This window comes from Benincasa hispida, chromosome 1 (assembly GCF_027475165.1).
Source record: "Benincasa hispida cultivar pf3 chromosome 1, pf3_genome.v1.1, whole genome shotgun sequence".
NCBI classification, from domain to species: domain Eukaryota; kingdom Viridiplantae; phylum Streptophyta; class Magnoliopsida; order Cucurbitales; family Cucurbitaceae; genus Benincasa; species Benincasa hispida.
The window spans coordinates 26709598-26732093 of record NC_143478.1 but is presented as its reverse complement, the minus strand read 5'-3'; the positions used below and the strand labels follow the sequence as shown (position 1 = coordinate 26732093).

General features: G+C 37.7%; 1 protein-coding gene across 7 annotated transcripts in view; it reads left to right on the top strand.

Moving 5' to 3' along the window:
• Nucleotides 1-22496, top strand: part of LOC120090216 (B-block binding subunit of TFIIIC) — a 59755-nt gene that overhangs the window by 25577 nt on the left and 11682 nt on the right. For all 7 annotated transcript variants that reach the window (XR_005485472.2, XR_005485474.2, XR_016524686.1 and 4 more), the window contains exons 5-12: nucleotides 400-612; nucleotides 13071-13730; nucleotides 13931-14686; nucleotides 16092-16376; nucleotides 16486-16641; nucleotides 20023-20435; nucleotides 21321-21768; nucleotides 21901-22179. Coding sequence is in view for 3 of the 7 variants with exons in the window: in XM_039047804.2 (XP_038903732.1) it covers nucleotides 400-612; nucleotides 13071-13730; nucleotides 13931-14686; nucleotides 16092-16376; nucleotides 16486-16641; nucleotides 20023-20435; nucleotides 21321-21768; nucleotides 21901-22179 (3210 nt within the window). In the remaining 4 variants the exon portion in view is untranslated. The remainder of the gene's footprint in view (nucleotides 1-399; nucleotides 613-13070; nucleotides 13731-13930; nucleotides 14687-16091; nucleotides 16377-16485; nucleotides 16642-20022; nucleotides 20436-21320; nucleotides 21769-21900; nucleotides 22180-22496) is intronic.

Genomic DNA, 22496 nt, shown 5'->3' with positions numbered 1-22496 from the left:
AAAGATAGAATTTACAATCCAGAATTATTTGAAATCTTGTTTTGATAAAAGAAAAAAAATCCATCTAAAATAGGTCAGATGGGCTAAACTTCAAATTAAAATTGTCTTAACTCGAAATTTGCCTTTTATTGAAACAAATACCCAAAAGAAAGAAGAAACCAAGATAAGAAAGAACTTTGATCTGGACAAACTTCAAGATGGGCCTTGGTTTCCTCTCCTTGAATGAAATTGTTTCCTCTAGGAAAAAGTTATTGCCATATGTTTTTCCAAACATTATAACTATGTATAGTGGAATCTCATGTTTCATTAATTCTTTCTCGTATATATTCTCTTTTCCTTCGTTGACGTCAGACCTTTACGCTCATTTCATTTTAATACTAATATTCCTCCATTTCACAGTTTGATTGTTGTCTACATCTACTAAAGAAGTTTTCTCCAAAGTGTTTTGATACGAGCACCACTCTTGGGAGAGATGATATTTCTGGTTATAAACATCATATGAAATTTGGGAGGAAATGTCAAGTAACTGATCAACTCACTGAGCTTGCTATAGAGCATCAAATCTATGATATGATTGATGCTGCTGGATTTGAAGGCATACAAGTGATGGAGGTGTGTAATTTACTTCTTTAATATTTTAAGGACTAGAACATGAATTATGCACCGTTTTTATTTAGATTTGTAAAACTCTTAGGTTTGAGAAAGAATCAGAATACTTTATTCATTCACCAAAAATATGAATATATACAAGTGTACAAAGCATAGAAAAGGAAAATATCACAAAATATTTATAAGAATGGAAAATCCTAATTATAGAATTATAACAAGATTCATTACCTTTTTTTTAATCAGGAGATTGAAACTTGAAAGTGATCTGAGATCTCATATGACAATGTGCATTTTCTTCCCCAGCAAGAAAATAGGGGGCAGGGGACCCCTCCTTTATAAGTTGTATTTGATTGTATCTGCTTTACTTTTCTGGATTAGTCCAGTTTTGGGCATTTGCTTATTCTGTTTCATTGTACACCTAGCTTTCTCCATCTTTTGTGAGCTGTAAGTTGGGCATCATTGGGATACTACATGGCTTAGCCCTTAGCTTTCTTGTTTCAGTCAACAAGTCAAGTACATATTTTCTTTGTGATAATAGAATTCCTTTCTTGCTTCTTATTACCTCAATTCCTAAGAAGTATTTCAACATGCCCAAATCTTTTATATGGAATTGACTATGAAGAAAGGTTTTTAGAGACTGGATACCTGAAGCATCATCACCGGTAATCACAATATCATCCACATATACAACTAACAAGATGACACCACCCTCAGATCTCTTAAAAAAAACTGAATGATCTAACCTACTCTTTCGCATTCCAAACACCTGGCTAAATTTACCAAACCAAGCTCGTGGGCTCTGCTTTAATCCATACAAGGATTTACGAAGGCGACACACCGTTCCATTCTCCCCCTGAGCAACAAACCCTGGTGGTTGCTCCATATACACCAGGAGGAGTAGAGGTAACCACAGGTAGAGATGAATCAGGAAGAGGATCAGAGGGAGAAGTAACTGTGTAGACAAGGAAATCATCCTCTACTTCCTTATGCTCCCCCTGACTCTTATTCGGAGAGAATGATGATGATGAAAAAAATGGGGTATGTTCAAAAAACGTGATATCAGGAGAGACGAAATATTTATTTAGACTAGGACAATAACACCGATACCCCTTTTGGACATGGGAATAATCAAGGAAAACGCATTTTAAGGACTTTGGATCCAGCTTGGTATGCTGAGGCCTAACATCTCGAACAAAGCAGGTACAACCAAATATTTTGGGTAGAATGGGAAACAAATTTTGCTTGGGGCATAAAGTACGAAAAGGTATCTCACCCTTAAGAATGGAAGAAGGCATGCGATTTATTAAGAAACAAGCTGTGGAAACAGCATCAGCCCGAAAGGATTTTGGAACATGCATCTGAAACATCAAAGCTCTGGCTGTCTCAAGGAGATGACGATTCTTTCGTTTTGCAACTCCATTTTGGGATGGAGTATCGACACAAGAAGATTGATGAAGAATGCCATGGGCATCTAAATAAGACTCGAGTGTATGAGAGATATTCCTTAGCATTATCACTCTGTAGGATTTTAAGAGCACCACTAAACTGAGTTTGGATTTCAGCATGGAAGTTACGAAAATGAGAAAGTAACTTAGAATGACTTTTCATTAAATATAACCACGTAACACGAGAATAGTCATCGACAAATGTAACACAATACCGAAACCCTCCTTTGGACTCAACAGGACAAGGACCCCAAACATCAGAATGGACTAATTCAAAAGGAGCACTAGCTCGTTTATTGACTCGAGGATATAAACTCAAACGATGAAATTTAGCAAACTGACATAACTCACAATCTAAAGAAGACAGATGTTGAAGTTGTGGACGAAGACTCTTCAACACAGAGATAGAAGGATGACCCAAACGACAATGCTCTTCAAAGGAGACGACACACTTAAGCATGTGATGGCCGTAGGTGTTTGTGGTTCAAAGATGTAAAGACCTCCAAATTCACGCCCTTTACCAATAGTCTGTTTCGTCATAAGATCCTGAAATAAGCAATAACCAGGAGAAAAAGGAGACCCAACAATGAAGATCACGAGTGAGTTTACTGACCGAAATCAAATTAAACGAGAAATGTGGTAAATTTAAAACTGATGACAAAGAAATTGATTCAGTAAGATGGACGGTTCCTGATCCTAAAACAGGAGTGGAGGTTCCATTAGCTATAGTGACATTAGGTGAACAGGTAGATGTACAAAGGTTAGAGAATAAATTGGGGTTACCTGTCATATGGTCTGTAGCGCCAGAGTCAATGACCCATTTTGATGTGGAGGAAAGAAGGCATTTAGAAATGTTACCTATCTTTGCGATGGCCGTAATGGGAGTAGAAGTTGATGCCCTCAATGACTCTTGATACTGCTGAAATTTAGCAAACTCCTCTGCAGAAATCGTAATTGACTTGTCAAGATTATCAAGAGTAGAGGCGACATGTGCAGAGGGTGATGGCATCCTCTGACCCTTATTCAACAATTTTCTGCATTCACGCTTCGTATGGCCAGGTTTATGACAATAATAGCAAACAATACCTCCTGGATAATTGACTTGTCAAGATTATCAGGAGTAGAGGCGACATGTGCAGAGGGTGATGGCATCCTCTGACCCTTATTCAACAATTTTCTGCATTCACACTTCGTATGACCAGGTTTATGACAATAATAGCAAACAATATCTCCTGGATTTGATCTTTGGTTATTTGGATGACCTTTGAAGCTATTTGATTCAACCCCCTTATTACCTTTGTAATCATTTGTGCGCCCAATCAAAGCACTGCTAGAATCAGATGATGTAACTGCTTGTGTCTTTTCAGTACGAAGTATTCGAGTGTAAACTTCTTCCAACGAGGAGATATTTGAGCTTGACAACACTTGATCTTTGGCCATCTCATATTTAGGTGCAAGTCCTACTAAAAAACTCATGATATGTAACTTTTCACGTTGAGCCATTAGAACTTTTGGATCCGTGCTGATTGGCATCAAGGCATTGAATTCTGCGCATGTATTTTTAACCTCCATAAAGTAGCTTGTAAGAGATTTTTCTCCTTGATCAGGTTGATATAGAGTCTTACAAACATCAAACACTCTATTAATATTCTCTTTCCCTGAATAAAGGTAATCCAGACATTCCAATAGTTCCTTGACTGATTTGCAGTGATTTACTAGTTCAACAATTTCACAGTCAATAGAATTCTTGATTTGTAGAAGCATCCTTGAATCATCCCGCCACCAAATCTTCTTATTAGCATCAATCAGTGGCTCTTCTGTGATGTGATCATCCATCTCCATGCTCCTAATAAAGTGGCGGACATTTGATCTCCATGAAAAGTAGTTGGATCCATTCAACTTGTGTTTAGTTACTTTTGACACCATAGGAACAATCTCAGACATGACTACTGGTTTCTGATCAGCCATTACCTCAAAAACAATAAACACCGGACAACAGATAGTCAAACCCTAATTTACCGAAGAGATGTCTTTACAAGCAGTGAGAATATCTATATATCCCAAACAGACACCACCAAGAAGAGTCAACCACACTGAAGAAACCCACAGAAAACGAACAAAAAAGGACGGCGCACGCGCCGGCGCGTGGACGGACAGCAGAGAAGAACGATTGGCGCGTGAGCCTCACGCGTTGGTTAGATGGCAACCGGACTTTGAGGTTTTGTTGATCGGCGGCTGGGCTTCTCTTTGGACTGGGCGGTGTCGAAAAAAACAGCTTCCTTTTTTTTTTTCTTGCGGCGGTGGCGGCTAACGACGGCGAACGAACCAAAGACGGCGACTGTGAGCAAAAGTGTACACTCACCTCTCCACAAAACCCTAAACGTATCACAAATGGGTTCTAAATTCTCAAACCCTAAGGTTCACAAAAACCCTAGGTTTATTTAGAGAGCTCTGATACCAAGTAAAACTCTTAGGTTTGAGAAAGAATCAGAATACTTTATTCATTCACCAAAGATATGAATATATACAAGTGTGCAAAGCATAGAAAAGGAAAATATCACAAAATATTTACAAGAATGGAAAATCCTAATTATAGAATTATAACAAGATTCATTACCTTTTTTTTAATCAGGATATTGAAACTTGAAAGTGACCTGAGATCTCATATGACAATGTGCATTTTCTTCCCCAACAAAAAAAAGGGGGCAAGGGACCCCTTCCTTTATAGGTTGTATTTGATTGTATCTGCTTTACTTTTCTGGATTTGTCCAGTTTTGGGCATTTGCTTATTCTGTTTTATTGTACTTTATGCAATAGACCCTTTTCATTTCATCAATGAAAAACCTTGTTTTCTTTTCATAAAAAGAGAGAACCCCCTCCCTAAGAACTAAAAAAGAGCTTTTCAGTTTTTTTGAATCATGGACAAACTATGGCTATACAATTCTTTTGTTTGACACGTCACCGTGATGCAAGCGGGACATTGCTAAAAGGACTCAAAGAGGTTGCTTTGTCTTCAAATAAGTCTTTGGTCTTTCTAGCCAAGGACCCCAAATGGTAGGCCTCATGGCCATTGACCACAACACCGTCTTTGGCATTGTGACTTTGTGAGTGGTGCATGGGATTCTTTTTTCCAAACCTTTGGTATGATTAGCATTCGTCCCAGAGATGCCAGTGCTATGATCAAGGAGTTCCTCCTCAATTAGTTTTTTGGGGAGAAAGGCCAGTTTCTCTGGCTTGCTGGAGTGTGTGCAGTTCTTTGGGTTTTGTGGGGTGAGTGGAATAGCAGGGTGTTTAGGGGAATGGGGAAATATAGTCCTTTTTTGTTATCATGTTTCCTTTTGGGCTTCAATTTCGAAAGTATTTTTGTAATTATTCTATATGTGTTATCTTGCATAGTTGGAGCTCCTTCTTGTAAAGGGAGTGTCCTATTTTTGTGGGCTTGGTTTTTTATATGCTAATGTATTCTTTCATTTTTTTCTCAATGAAAGTTGTGATTTTCAAGGGGGAAAAAAAGGAAACCACCCACCTTGCAACATTTCAATTAGCGAAACCTCAACTCTTTGCAGAAGACAAAGGAACAAATCGAATTCTTTTTGCACCCAACTCCACTCTTTTGAATGAACTGACAACGAATGAACAGGTGGTCAAGAAATTCAACTTCTCTATGACACAAAAGGGCATATTGGTGGGAAGGGACTAGCTGGAACATTTTCTTTGGAGTGTATCATGCATGTGTTAGGCCTCTTATTATATTTCAATACCAACGTAGGCCTCTTATTATATTTCAATACCAACGTAAGGTAGAAAGGGAAAAGGAAATGTAACCAATGGGGATAGTGGGGACCACAGTTAGAGGAGAGAGACGAATGTTATAATGAGAGGAGGAGGGAAGGGGAAGTTCGTTTGGAGTCTGGTATCTTTCTCGAGTGTGAGAGAGCAGGGAGGAGAATCAATCTTTGCAAAGGTTGAGGACTTGTATTTGGCGCTTGCCCTAGGCTAGTTTATCTTGATTTCAATAAGAATTCAACTATTGATATCTTACAAATTGGTATCAGAGCGTCAACTTGGGAAGGCTAGGCAAGATGGCGTAGAAGAGATTTGAGGAGAAGTTGGACGCTACTGATCAAAGTGATTGTTGGAATCACTGTAGATATTCAAAAACTATAGGTAATTGAAGTAACCTTAGCTACTTTGTTGAGAGTGTAGAATGGCTTGAGCATTCAAGCAGAAAAACAACATAAGATGTCTGATGAAACAAGGAAAGTTTTGGCGACATTGGCGTCGGAAATTGCCATTAATCCCAATCGTTCTACGGTTTCCATGGTTTATGAGGAATCAAGTGGACTTGCAAAGTCTGTTGATGAATTTGGCAAAACTCCGACTTTGTTGAGTGAAATTTTGCCAATGAGAATTAGAGTTGGAGGAGGAGAACGAAGTAAATTTAAAAAGGTTGCAATGCCGGTTTCTAATGGAAACGATCTAGATTCTTAGATGTTTCGCACTGAACGTTATTTTCAAATCCAACAAGTTGACGGAGGTTGAGAAATTGACTGTTGTTGTGATTAGTTTTGAAGCTATCATGTTCGGCTGGTATCGCGCGAAGGAGGAACGTGAGCTGTTTGGAGATTGGAAAATGTTGAAGATGTGCCTTTTGCAATGCTTTCGTTCTTCAAAACAAGGTACCATTTACGGTCAATTTTTAGCCATTAAGCTAGAAGCTACTGTAGAAGAATATATTAACTTGTTTAATAAGTTGTTAGCACCATTACCACAACTTACTGATGATGTTCTTTAGAATACTTTTATGAATGGCTGTTACCTTGGGTTGAAGCAGGAACCTTGCTAATATGATGAAAGTAGCCTAACGAGTGGAATATCATGAGTTAGTTCGGGCTGAATCGGACTTGGAGAATACTACTATGAGTGAAGCCCAATTTTTGACAATTCTGAATACTAAGAACATGGTGTCGATGGGGGAAAAAGATGCTACCAAGGTGAATGAAACTGTTCCAACAAGGACGACCACATTCAGAGGGGTAGCGGCAACGAGAGTGAAAAGGGAATAATCGATGAAGAGGCTTTCTGATGTTGAATTTCAGGCGCGCAAAGAGAAAGGCCTTTGTTTCCGTAGTGATGAAAGGTATTTAGCAGGACATCGTTGTAAAGTCCGAGTTTGAAGCATTCGAAAAGGGTGAGGAGGTATTGGAGCACGTTGAATTACAACAGGAGGGTTGAGAAAGTGGTATAATTATCGTTGAATTTAGTGGTTGGTCTCATGAATCTGGGAACGATCAAGATTTGTGGATTAATTCTAGGGGAAAATGTCGTGGTGTTGGTTGATTATGGCACAACACAATTTTATTGCTCAATTATTAGTGGAGACATTGTAATTGCCTATAACAGAGACAACTAACTATAGAGTAATCATGAGTACTGGAGCTGCTGTCAAAGGTAAGGGAGTTTGTGCTTTGGTAGATGTGAAGATGGGAGGTTTTCTTCCATTGGAGTTAGTAGGAGTTGCTGTAGTGTTGGGAATTCAATTGCTACATACATTGGGAGTGACTTAGGTTGATTGGCATTTGTTGACAATGAAAATTACACAGGGTACCCAAACTATTTTGTTGAAAGGCAATCCCAGTTTGACTAAAGTAAGAGTGAGTCTAAGGAAGATGATGAAGATGTGGGAGAGTGATGACCATGGGTATTTGGTGGAGTGTTGGACTCTAGAAGGACCGAAACATTGGAGTCTTTTTATGGGATAGATGACACTGTGAATCCTACTGATGCTATAATCGAGGTGTTGGAAAAGTTTGGTGATGTTTTTCAATGGCCTAAGGAGTTACCTTTGTGTAGGGGAATAGACCACCATGTTCATCTTAAAGGAGCAGGACTGGTTAATGTGAGGCCATATCACTATGCTTACAATCAGAAGAGTGAAATGGAGAAATTGGTGAATGGGATGCTAGCTTCGGGGGTTATTCAACCAACTCTAGTCCACACTCAAGCCTTGTTCTCTTAGTTAATACGAAGGCTGGAGGGTAGTGATTTTGTGTCGATTATAGAGCTCTCAATAATGTTACTATCCCTAACAAGTTTCCTATACCCATGATTGAGGAGTTATTCGATGAACTCTATGATGTGACTCTGTTTTGAAGATTGATTTGAAATCAGGTTATTATCATATCATACTGGGTCTAAGGGATGTAGATAAAACTACATTTTGCACGCATGAAGGACATTACGAGTTCCTTGTCATGCCATTTAGGTTGACCAATGCCCCATCTACGTTCCAAGCTTTGATGACTAAGGTATTTAAGCCTTATCTCTGTAAATTTGTACTTGTGTTCTTCGATGATATATTGGTGTATAGCACAAATTTTGAAGAGCATTTACAACATTTGTCAATAGTTCAATTGGTGTTACGTGAAAATGGGTTGTATGCGAATAGAAAAAAATGTCAATTTTCTCAAGAAAGAGTGGAATACTTAGGACATTCGATCTTGTGTAAAGGTGTGGAAGTTGATCTTGAGAAGATTCGGGGCTATGATTGAATGGCTAATCCCTACTTCAATTTGAGAAGTGCATGGGTTTCTTGGATTGACTGGGTATTATCGGAGCTCTGTCTAGAACTATGGCAGTTTGGTAGTGCCATTGAGTCAATTGCTCAAACGGGGAGCTTGTGAATGGTTAAGGGAGGCTCAATAAGCGTTTGAAAAGCTTAAGAATGCTATGGTGATCTTGCCAATGCTTACTCTACTAGACCATTTGAAATCGAGACAGATGCTTGGGTTTTGGTTCGGCAACAGTGTTGTCTCAACAAAAGTGGCCTATTGCCTATTTTAGTCACACCTTGTCTGCTCGGAACCATGTGAAGCCAGTTTATTAGAGGGAACTAATGGCAGGTGTTGGCAGTACAACGAGATCCTATTTGTTGGGATATAAATTTAACGTAATCACAGATCAACAAGCTTTGAAATATTTGCTTGAACAAAGAGTAATACAACCTCAACATCAGAAGTGGTTATCCAAGCTGTTGGGTATGATTTTGACGTATGCTATTGGTATGGCCCTTAAAACAAGGCAGCGGGTGCTTTATCATGCATGCCATATGTGGTTCACTTGGCGCACATCTCAACTCCAACTTTCTTGGATGTTCAGATGATTCGAGATGAAGTTGAGAATGATCCAAAGCTTGTTGAGATTATCAAACAGTTGAAGGAGGATGATAGTAGTGTGTCTCGATTTTCTTTGCAGCAAGGTATACTCAAGTATAAGGGAAGGTTAGTGATTTCCAAGATTTCTTTGTTGCCTACAATCATGCATACTTACCACGATTCTGTATTTGGAGGCCATTCAGGCTTTTGCATACGTACAAGTGTTTGGTGGGTGAATTGTATTGAGAAGGGATGAAGAGTGATACAAAGAAGTATGTTGAGGAGTGTACCGTTTGCCAGAAGAATAAGTCTTTGCTGTGTCTCCAACTTGTTTTTTGTTGCCTTTGAGAATTTCTAATGCAATTTGGGAATATGTCTATGGATTTTGTTGAAGGTTTGGCTAAAGCCAGTGGTTTTGATGTGACTTTTGTGGTGGTGGACATATTGAACAAATATGATTACTTCATCGGAGTAAAACATCCATTTACTGCGAAGATAGTGGCAAAGGCTTTTATCAAGGAGATTGTACGATTACATAGGTACCCTAAATCAATTGTTTCTTGTGGGATAAGTCATTTCGGGCATGAGTTGTTCCAAGCAGCTGGGACACAAGTGCATGGAAGCTCGGTGTCACGGTCATGCTTGTCCAAGGCCTGTTGTCCATGGCCGCATGCCCGATCGAACCCCTTTTATCATGTTTTCATGTCATGTATTGTATTAGTTTAGTTAGCTTGCTTTCCTTGTATTTTTTGTTGTAAGTGACCATTCGCCCTTTTGTATATGCAAGGGTGTCAGTTGGCTTTTTGTTCAAAATGCATTATATGGGGATAAGACTAATCATCACTTTCCCATACCCAGAGGAGTACTCTATAAAGCCGTTGTTGTTACTCATTGCTTTCTAGTCTACTACAATCTTTCTTTCTCTACTCATATACTCAAAAATGCTTGTGAAAACCTTTTTGTCCAAACCCGTTTTCTAAAACTGTTTTCCCTAAAACGGAGTGGAGGTTGCGAGAGGCACTCGGTGTGCCATCGACCGTCTGTATTCGGGTTGGCTGACTTGTTCGTGAGCGGGGACAAGTGCCGCACAATCGCTAAGAAAAGCTTCCGAAAGAGCGATTGTGACACTCGGCATATCATCCACAAACGGATGGGTAGACTGAGGTTGTGAATAAACGTGTTGAGACTTACCTAAGGTGCTTCTGTAGTGAACGGCCAAATCAGTGTATTCGTGGTTACATTGGGCAGAGTATTGGTACAATACTACGTACCACATTCTTGGTTACAGTGGGGATGTTTAGATCTATAGTGCGATCCATGGTCCAGAGAAAGACTTAAATTTTCTTAGGATAGTTCTCCTTCCAAAATTCTCCAAATCGCACCAAAAAGGGGAATCTTGAGGGAGGGGACTGCCTCAATTAGCTTGAGAACAATAGCCTTTGAAGAAAAAACTCTTGAATTACTGATGGACCACTCCACTTTATCCACCCTAGCCCCCAATTGGATATCATTCTCACCTATTTGGTCCAGTTGGCAATCTCCCAATCGAAGAGCCCTCTTCTAAAGCCCAAGTCCCAATCTCTCTCATTTCCCTTCCAGCATGTAATAATAATTATATTTGGCTTCATAGTGACTGAATAAATCAGGAGAATCAAAAGCTAAAACTGAATTTCCAAGCCACCTGTTTTGTTTCAAAAAAGGATCCTATATCCACAATTTGTTTTGAAAACCCAAAACTGGAGGCAGAGGCAGATTTTGTATAGGCCCAAGGGGGCCTGAGCCCACCCTCGACTTCAAAATATTAGCAATAAAAATGTTAGGTTGGAAGATGATATTGAAAGATGCTTTACAATGTTTCTGTGGACGGAGCAGAAATAGCACCACTTCACACCTCCTTCGTTGGAACATCCTCAAGTATCCTGTGGATATCAAGATTCTCTTTTGGCTAAGTGGATATGGAGTTTCAAGCACGTGAGAGGCAACTTTTTTCGATCTTTCCACCAACAGTCACAAAGTCCCCAAATGGTCTAGACATTCTTGGGAAGTCAGTAGGCTTATGGGACGAAACACCCTATTGTGTTGGTGCTCAATTCTTTGGAACCAAGCTAATATACATCTCATTGGTTTGATTACTGATGATCCCATTTTTTGGAAAAATATTGGAACACTTATACATGGTCGGATTTCAAGATGTTGTCTTGATGTCTTAAAAAATTTGTTTGTCAAACCATTAGTTCGGGGTATTTTAGATTATCCAGTCTATGGATCATGTTATGAATTTCTTCCTCCTCAAAAGGGATTTCCAAACCTCTGCTCCAAGCATCTTGCAGTGGGGACCAATTTGAAATCTCCACCTCCAGCCTATCGGGATCTACATAAACCTTTAGAAGAGAAATTAAGGATCTCTTCAATTTCATTTTCCATGGAAATGAGTCAGCCACTTTCGTTCTCAAGGACTGTAATCATGTGTCCACATTTTATTTTTGTTGTTGTAGCCCATATAAGGAAGAAGAAGAACTTTGAATCTCATCTCCCCTGTTTAGCCATTTAATTTTATATTTTTAGGCTCACATACGATGCTCCTTTAGGACCCTAAAGATCAACCTCTAACAACTCTCTGTCTATTGACTTAGCCGAAAGTTTTTGAACCAAAAGGGTAAAGGGCCTCATTTTGGGTTATCCAAATTCCAACGAAAGCGGCAATAGGAAATGGTTTGACGTAGGCCTCAACAAATTTGAAGAGAACCCTATTTAAAAGCCTCAACCCAACTCTGATCAAGCAGAAACCTATTGTGGGAAATCCTAGACCAAGTGAAGATCCCATTTTTGAGATGAATATCCACTAAATTTGAATAGATTATGAAAGCATTATAAACTCTCAAATTCTAGTGATTTTGCCTCATTTTTCCCTGTTAAAGTCCCTGCAAGACACCTTTGTGATCCATCCTTGGAAGCAGCTGTTGTAAGAGGATGAAAATTGAGAACATGCCTAAGATTGAATCCTCCACTGACATCACATAACCTTTCCACATAATGATAGAACCTCCTGCCGACCCATTGCATCTAAAGCCACCCGACCAATACACTTAGCACTCCTAATGGACTTAACCCGTCTTTCCTCCATGCTACTCAGCTTGGTTTCCTGCAACAAAACCAAATCTGGATTAATTTTCTTTAGAAAGCTTTTGATAAGAGTGCTTTTTGGGGGGTCTCCTAGCCCCTTGATGTTCCAACTTCCACGGGAGCATCCTCATAGAGAAACTACTTGGTCCTTTTCTCCTCTACAAAGATCTGCTTCTAACTCCCATCCTCACCCACTAATGCACTGAGCGATTTCCCTCGATTGTTTTCCAACAGCTGCGCAATGCAGACATAGGCCTGATGCACGTATTCTATTTATCCAAAGACTTCACCATCTTTCTTTTGAAAGGTGGCTTCTCTGCTTACTCTTCTCTCCTCCCTCTTTTTTGTTCTGCCATTATTATTTTGTCTTCTGGCTGAGATGGGAAAGGGATTATGGTTGTTTCTTCCTTTACTCTCCACTTCAGGACTTCATTTTTTCATAAATGAGCATCAAATTCTTCTACATAAGGTTGAGGCTTTAGAGATACATCATCTCATATATAGGCATGATCTTTGTAGGCAGAAACTTAGGATCTTTGCAATTTATCAAAACCAAGCCACAACTCCAAATTGCGATTATTATTTTGCTTTCTATCATTGGATTCACCTGTTAAATAATTTGTTCAAAGTCTTCCCTTGGGTTCCACTCCCGGGTGGTAGTTTTCTGATTCAGTCCTTGTGAAATAAACAACTTTGTTGCCTCTCAGCCATTAATCCCATTATTTTCTGTGGCTTGCAGGTTTGTAAGAGGCTTGGAATTGATCACAAAAGAAACTATGGCCGGCTTGTCAATATGCTAACTAGATTTGGAATGCATCTTCAATCTGAAACTCACAATAAATGCAATCTTTATCGAGTTTGGACACGTGGGAATTTCAAGCCGGAATATAATAATCAATATTTTCATAAACCAACAGATGTGAATAATGAAATTGAAAATTGTAATAACCATGTTGTCAATGTAGATGATTCTAAGTGTTCCCCTCAGATGGTGATTCAAGACCACAATGCATCTGATTTCAAGAGGTTAGTTCAAACAACTTTTCCATATGGCTGCACGAAGTCTGAAAATACACTTTTGAACGTTGACAGTGCTAGTCACAGAAAAACAGAGGATGGAAAAATGAATACAGAAGTTAGTCATAAGTTGCATGGCAATGGTGAGGGTGACCTCACAGGTAACCGTTTGGCACGAGAGTCAGTTTTTCAGCCAACATGCTCCATTCCTGAGGTAGAACTCAGTTCTGTGAACACAGTCAATGAAACGATCTCTGGATCTACAACATCTCCATCTGCTATGTTAAGGCCATCCATTTCTGCACCATATCAGAAGTATCCATGTTTACCTCTTACTGTGGGTAGTGCTTGGAGGGAGCAAAAAATACTTGAACGGCTACAGGTTTTCTCAACAATTTACTTGTTAAATTTGCATTGCTCACTGTTCTAACAATGTAAACAGAGAAATTAATTAATTTGCAATCTTACTTCTTTCCCAAGTTCAACTCTTTCTAAGACAACTTTTCCATGTCTTATACCAAACGGGCTTACTGTGCTTAAGCTCTCTGTCTAAAATAATATTCCTATATTTTTCCCCTGTAGGATGAGAAGTTTATTTTGAAGGGCGAGCTTCATAGGTGGATTATTGATCAAGAGACAGACAAAAGCACAACAACAGATAGAAGAACTATTTTCCGAAGTATAAACAAATTGCAAAGTGAAGGGCACTGTAAATGCATAGACATCAATGTCCCTGTTGTCACAAATTGTGGCCGTACTCGTATCACCCAGGTGATTCTGCATCCTTCTATTGAGACTTTATCCCCTCAACTTCTAGGTGAAATTCATGATAAAATGAGGTTGTTTGAAGCCCAAAGTCGTGGTTATAACTCAAAAAAGGTGAAAAAGAGAGGATTGGTTCCTGTATTAGAAGGCATCCAAAGGATTCAGCACTATATGGATTCTGACATTGCATCCATACGATCAGAAGCCATGCGTGCAAATGGATTTGTATTGGCAAAAATGATCCGTGCGAAGCTGCTGCATAGCTATTTGTGGGATTATCTGAACTGTTCAGATGGTTCTGATGGCACTTCCTCATCTGATATGTTTGTCCAGGATCAGAATAATCCTCACTCTAGCTACCAACCGTTTTTATTGGAAGATGCAATTAGGTCAATCCCAATTGAGCTTTTCCTACAAGTTGTTGGTTCGACTAAAAAATTTGATGATATGTTGGAAAAATGTAAGAGGGGTTTGTCCCTTGCTGACCTTGCTCTTGAGGAGTACAAGCAGCTGATGGATGCTAACGCTACTGGAAGGCTCTCACTGATTATCGATATTTTACGACGATTGAAGGTAAATTTCATGCTGACTTCCTAATATTTGAGTTCACGAGTTCAACAAGTTATTCATGAATTTGTGCATGTATTAAAAGTTCAAGTCTATTGTAATTGACTTTTTTTTAAAACAGAAACATATCCATTCATTGATGTAATGAAAAGAGATTAATGCTCAAAATACAAGAAGAAAATGAGCAAAAGATACATCGAGACATAGAATCTAATGATAAGCAGATGCACCTAGATATCTAAACTAGGTTGACACATCCTTAGCATCCTCAACACATCTCAATATAAAAGAGATTGACTTGATATAATTAGTGAATACATGATTACATAGGAAAAACGAAAGTACTCCAATTAAGTCAAATATCTTGAATAGAGTAATCAGCAAGATATTTTGATTGGGAGCTCCACAAAGAATCTAGTAGACGGGTATAGCCAAGATAGATCTGTCCAATCCTAATTTTCTAACACAAAATTGTTTATTGTAATTGACTAACACAAAATTAGGAAATACTAATTTTCTAGCACAAAATCAGACTTCCTATACTTGCTCAATAGGAACCATAAGAATTAAAAAATAGAAAATATTCTGTTACAAAATTTATTGGATTGATAGCTCAAACCTGTGTAGGATATGCTGAGGGTGCCAAGGGGGTGTCAACCAAGTTGAGATGTCCGGGTGCACCTTCTGATCCAAAGGCTATTTAATTTCTATGTATGTGTCTCTTGTATTTCAAGCATTAGTCTCGTTTCATTATTTCAATGAAGAGACTCGTTTACTTTTCAACAAAAAAAAAAAAAAAAAAGAAGAAAGAAAAAGAAAAAGGAAGCTCAAACCAGTGTATTAGGCCAACCTATCATAGAATGATAGAAAACCAGTCTACATGGTCCATCTAGAAATTCAGCTTGCCAGTAACCTTACTTACCTTATCCAGAAATGGATGGCGCAAATAGCATATATGATTCTGATCTCCGCTGTGCTGGTTGAATGAAAACTATAGTCCAAAATAAAAATTTGATTGATCTTCAATTCTTCAAAGCTTTTAGCTCCTGAAAATAATACATGCAGGATGTCCTTTGCGTTTTGGGTTTGTTTATTTATTTTTCCTGTAGTTTGTCTATAAAGTTAATTAATAAATAATTTGACCATATCTCTTGAATTGTTTACTATTTCTTCCCTTGTAGTCTGTCCCTAAAATTAATAATTGATTTTCAATCTTCCATAGCATCTTAATTAGTAGAATATTACTCTGGTTGACGACCTTACTTGAACTGGATCAGTGTCCTTGAATTCTAAGAATATTACTCTGGTTGGTTTTAGATAATGAGACTTGTGCTGACAATACAAGATTTAATTTGTATTGACATATCAAGCATGATAATCAGTACTCTTAGAAGTTTATTCTTTATTTCAGTTAGTTAGGTTTGTAGCGGCAAGTCCAGGCAATGTAAATGATCATGGGCATGCCACCTTAAAACATGCACTGGAGCTCAAACCTTACATCGAAGAACCGGTTTCAAATGATTCGACTAGATCTTTGATAACTAGGGGTCTAGATCTTCGCCCAAGAATTAGACATGACTTTATCCTGTCAAGTAAGCAAGCTGTCAATGAATATTGGCAAACTTTGGAGTACTGTTATGCCACTGCTGATCCCAGATCTGCTCTGCTTGCATTTCCTGGGTCTGCTGTTCGTGAGGTATTTGTTTAAACTTTTAGCAGCATGCGTACCAATAGTTATCTATAGTATGCAAATAAAGTAATTTTAGGCTCTGATGAATTACCTTTATTTCAACATTTCCCAACAGACATTTCTTTTCCGTTCATGGGCTTCGACTCGAGTTATGACAGCTGAACAACGTGCTGCACTTCTGGAGCTTGTGGCAAAGAGGGACCTAAAAGAAAAGCTTTCATACAGAGAGTGTGAGAAAATAGCAAAGGATCTGAATCTGACATTAGAGCAGGTAATAAGTGATTCTTATATTATACAGAATGTACATATGCATGTGGTGCGTATTGCACTTGAAATTTTCATTTTCTTCATTGTAGCTAGAGAAATTTTTTTTCCTTTAGTCTTTTTTTGGGTGGGGGCTATAAGAGTCAAATTTATTATATATATTTTTTTGAAATGGAAACGAGCCTCTTCATTAGTAAAATGAAATGACACTAATGTTCAAAGTACAAGAGAATTATACAAAGAGCAAGAGATCCTAAGGATCAGGAGGTGCACCCGGACATGATAAATTTATTATTATTAATAGAAGTAGTTACAGAAAGACCTAGGCTGGGACAAAGCACACCAATCTGTCAATATCAAGAAGTCGACCCTAGACTTTTTAATAATTGTTTTTATTTGTATTCTATTTCGGCTGAAGAATGTCGTTTTCAACTTTGATGGGGACATTCCCAGATTCAAACGGATTCCCTATGACATTTTATCTAGGACATTGGGATGCCATCAAAGTAGATCTTTTTTGAGGTTCAGTGAATTTTCTGAGAGATGCATCATTCCTATTTCGTACTGCCCTGAAAGAAGCGTTTATGTGCATCTAATGCAAAGTGATTGGCGTGCAGAAACTAAAGAAATCTAAACCTCAGTTGTTTTGATCGATAGTCTTTACACCATCTTTCTTAAGATTTGGTTAGAGTGGAGAAGAAAGGTTATATAGTACCCTTTCTTCCATCCAGGGGGCTTTCTTAGTAGGCCAACAATCCTGGACACATCAGGATTGCCATGGAAGCCTAGTGGACTACCATGCTAGAAAGAAAGTTTTTAAATATTCTAGATTGTTGGCCAGGATTTAGAATCCATTCCTTGAACTTCACATCTTTTACTTATCACTAGGCCACCCATTTTTTCTGAAAAGGAAAATGTAGTGTATCTTCCTTACGTCTATTGATAGTATGAAAAGGATTTTTACACAAGGCAATACAGACTCCTCAGCCTATTCGTGAGGGCTGAATTCTCTCTCTAAGACTCAGCTTCCTAAATTACTCGAAACATGGAAAATGGTAAAACAAACCTCTATCTCCCTGTAACTTCATCAAACCCCTCCATCCAACCCCAAGACCATACAATGGTCCCTTCCGCAGCATTATTCTTTCATTCAGTAACATCCCACGTAGTCTCCACTACATTTACCTTTTTACCTCTCCTCTGGTATTGATATAAGACTGGTGGCCTAACAGAAACCAAGTTAATTAGTTTATTAATCTCACAATAGTTGTGTGCACAAGCAGAGAAGTCTTATTCCTTTATATATAGGCTAGACTTTTGGGAATATGATTATTTTGCAAGGGTTATAGCCAATTAATATAGAGGAAAGTCATTACTAACATGAGCTTAAAAACTAAATAAACAAGTAGCAAAACAATAAGAATTAAAATAGTTGCAATCTGTAGTAATTCCCTATCTAGAGCTGTAAGAATTACAAATGAGTTCTCCAGCCCCCCTCCCCCATGGAAAGGGACATCTTTATTACTAGCCATTGTGTGTGCTGTTTTGTGGGGCCTTTAGGATGAGAGGAACAATAAAGTTTTCAGGGAGATCGAGTGTTTTGTGAGTGATCTTTGATTCCTTATTAGATTAGTGCTTCGTTGTGGGCATTGGTAGCGAAGCTTTTTGCAGTTGCATTAGAAGGTCAGTGTTAGAAAATTCTTGATTGTAGCAAGATTGTCTCTAGTTGAAAGGGCAACAGATAGCTTTAAGGCCTGTTTTGGCTGTTTTGGTGCTGTGTTCTTAATTTTATTTTTATTTCCTTGTATTATTTGGTTCTTTATTTCTTTTGATGTCGTCTTTTTTCGCTCTTTTTTCAGAGCTCATATCCTTGGAACATTTTTCATCTTTTCATCTGTCAATTAAAAATTTGTTTCTTGTGTATCAAAAATCGGCTATTTAAGTCCACAAAAAGTGGGGCACACTAAAGATGCTCAAAGGTGAATTGCTTACCCTTTGGAATATCACATGGTATTGTAAAAAACCACCGGAATTCTTCTTTGATCTTATTTTCAGTCGTAGGGAAGAGCGGTCCTTACCTCTTCAAAATATAAGAAAATACCTTTTCATTCCTAACGAGAGTATGACCAATGGTCTTACCGACAATAGCACCTTCTAAGTTTCTTAGTGCTTGTATATCCCACCTTAATAGTATTGCCAATATTAATGATACCAGTAGGCAAAGAGACAAAGTTTTCCAAAATTGATGACTCTCTATCACCAGGCTTGAGTGTGTATGGTTTGTTTTTTTTTTCAAACCAGTAAACCAGGAAAGAAGTAGATGCACCATGGAAGATGAAGGATTTGATGAGAACTCTAATATCAGTGTTAATAGTATTGATGAGGAGTTTAATTCGTTGAATAAAAAATTGGTAGTGTGAGGGTTTGCCAAAAAGTCATTTGAAAAAGGAATTAGTGCACTTTCGAAAATGATTCATCACAATTCACAAGTCATAAATTGGCATTTGTGGAATTTCTTTGGTTCCAACCATCTACAAGATTGAAAAGCTTTTGGTTGCATCAACAAAGGATTTATTTATTTTTTATCACGGTAATGAGTATTGTGCTTGCAGTCCATTTGTTTGATTCACTAATAAGGCTTCTGGATGTTATTTCTTCTGCGCAGTTGCTTGGTGCAGCTTGGTAGGAGTAGTTTTGGTTACTTTGACACGTTGGCTTGTTGAAATCTTCATAGGCATTTTGTTTTCAATAGCTATTATAATATTTGGAAATATTTGCTTTCTTTTGTGGGTTGGCTTTCTTTTTGTTAAAGTTTTTATATACTTAAATTTACGGTAACCTACTAGCTTAAGCTCGTGTCAACGGTGATTTAAAATGGTTCCAGAGCAGGAGGTCCTATGTTCAAATTTCTATAATGTCATTTCCTCTCCAGTTAATATTGGTTACCACTTATTGGATTTTCTAGAATTTTTCAAGCTTACAAGTGAGGGGGAGTATTATAGTGTTGTTGTAATTAAATTTATCATAATCCATTAGTTTAAACTTTTGGGTCAATCAGAAATCTTACATTTTTCACTCCTGGAGTTTGTATATTGAACATTTTTCTATCTTCTCATCTATCTATGAAAAATTGTTTGTTGTTTCAAAAAAGCCATCTTTTATTCAGCCCAGAAGTGTTTCTGAGTTGGGCATTATTTTGATCCTTGTTATATTTCCTAGTTCTTAAAGGAGTATCCTTTCTTTTACTTTAAGTATGTATTAGTTTCTTAAATCATAATGCGCAAGTAATGCAGTGTGCATTCCTCTTTTAATTAGTGTAGCAGTTTTTACAAAATCATAATGCCTAAGTAATGCGGTGTGCATTTCTATCCCAAAATGTCACTTGCAGGTTTTACGTATGTATTATGATAGATGCCAGCAACGTCTCAGAAGCATTGATGAAGGGACAGGTAATGAATCTAGACAGAAAAATAAAAGGCATTCACCTCGAAGGAAAAAAATACCAAAAGAGAGGTCAGGGAAGCGTGCACGGCATGATGTAGTCAGCAAGCTGTTGGATGGTACGAGGGTTGCCACATTTCCTGAAACTTCTATTTCACCTATTGATGAAGATAAGCAATTGGCTGGGAATTCAGGGGAGCAAAACATCCCATTGCAAGAAATTTTTGAAGATGACGATCATCTAGAAACAGTGGAGGAATTTGGGTCTAATGAGGAAGGCGAGGCGAGCTGCTCTGTTGCCTCATCAATGATGAAGCCAACTCGTCAAAGAAGGTTTAAATGGACTGATGAAACAGATAGGTAATACGATGACAATGGCTACCAATACATGTTAATCAACCATAAATTATGAGCTTACATGTTTCTAACTGCAGGCCTTAGATCTTAAGGTTGTATTAAAATTGTTGAAATATGGTGCATTAGCCCTAAGAGCACATTTGTCTTTTCTTTTATGCCTACTAAAATTAGGGCTTCCCTCATTCTATTTAATTTGAGTTTGTGGTCTCTTGTATGTATGAAATTAAAAATAATAAAAACTTCTCTATCGTGGTTTTTTCTCCTTGAATCAGGGTTTTCTATATAAACCTTGTGTTATCTCTTTTCTCCTTTACTTTCAATAAAAATGATCTTCGTGAATGAAAGTTTATTAAATAAGAAGTTTTGTTTCCTTTAAAAAAAAACATTTATCTAGTCTGCCAATGTATGCTTTTGGTTCGTTTTTGGGATATGAAAAAATGTTAACGATTCCTGCAAGCTGTAAATTTATATGTCGATAAGAAATCCAAGCTCTAGTGAAGATAGCAGGATTAACTATGATTATGTTTCCTTAAAAGTATATGATGAGTTTTTGGAGTTTTATTTTTTATTTATTTATTATTATTATTATTTTTTCTAAAAAAGGAAACAAAGTAGTGAAAAGATCTTAATGCTCAAAATACAATGAAAATAAAAATTAAAACAAAGCAAACACTACTAGAACAATACAACAAAATTAAGCAGAAAAAATAAAAGTATTCCAACTACAAAAATTAAAACAAATGCATGTTATATGATGATTTTCAAAGTTTCGTGTGAAGATACTCTTGAATTCTTAATGAGAATGTGAAAAATGTTAAATTACTTTTTTCTATACCTTCCTTTCTTGCATATATCTTTGCTTTAATGAGACTTTTGTTCTCCTTTCAGACAATTGATCATCCAATATGTCAGATACCGTGCAGCTCGAGGTACAAGATTTTCTCGAACAAATTGGTGTTCTATTTCTAACTTACCAGCACCTCCAGGTACTTGTAGAAAACGAATAGCATGGCTGAATGGTAGCGTAAGATTTAGAAAGCTTGTAATGCGGCTTTGTAACATTCTTGGCAAGCGCTATGTGAAGTATCTGGAAAAATCTAAGAATGCATCAGTTCATCAAGATGACCCCAAACTGATTTTAACTAGCTTAAAAGGGAAAGGTCTTAATATTTGTGGCAGTAAACATCACAGTGAGGATGCTCAGGAACAGTGGGATGATTTTGATGATAAAGATGTAAAGATGGCTCTTGATGAGGTTCTTCATTTTAAGAAGATGACGATGTTAGGGGACTTCAGAAGAGTTGGATCTGCCTATGGTGATTTCGTGGATGCAAATGTTAGTGCTCAAGAGCATTTATGTTAAATTGCTTTTCCTTTTTCCATTTTAGAATGATTTTAGACATAATTGTTTGTTTTTCCCTTGGATTTCCATTTCCTGGAATCTGAATTTACCATGTCTGTCACCCAGAGTGCAGAGCTGGAAGGAGTGCAACATAAATTCTCGAGGGGAAGATCAAAGGCAAGATGCTTTCATCGGAGGCTGATGAAGATTTTGAATGGCAGGCATGTCAGCAAAGAAGTATTTGAATCATTGGCTGTCTCCAACGCGGTGGAGCTATTTAAGCTTGTTTTCTTGAGCACCTCAACAACACGAGAAGTACCTAATCTCCTAGCTGAGAATTTAAGGCGTTACTCAGAACATGATCTTTTTTCAGCTTTTAGCCACCTTAGAGAGAAGAAAATCATGGTAAGTTTTGTCCTCAAAATAATAATAAATAGTAATATTAATATTATTACGGGAAATTATTTTCAATGACAAAACTGCTAAAAATATTTGCAACTAAAAGCCAAACAGCCGAATTTTACTATTTATTTCTGTCTATCGCGGTCTATCACAGATAGGCTATGATATTTTGCTATTAGTTGTAAATATTTTGGTTCATTTTCCTATATCCGAAAACAACCCATTTGAGGGGAAGTTTTGTTTCTAGTAAAAAAGCACCAGGTATTCTTTTTGACTCTATTTTCATCATCTCCATAGAATATTTTGGGAGGAAGTCTTCA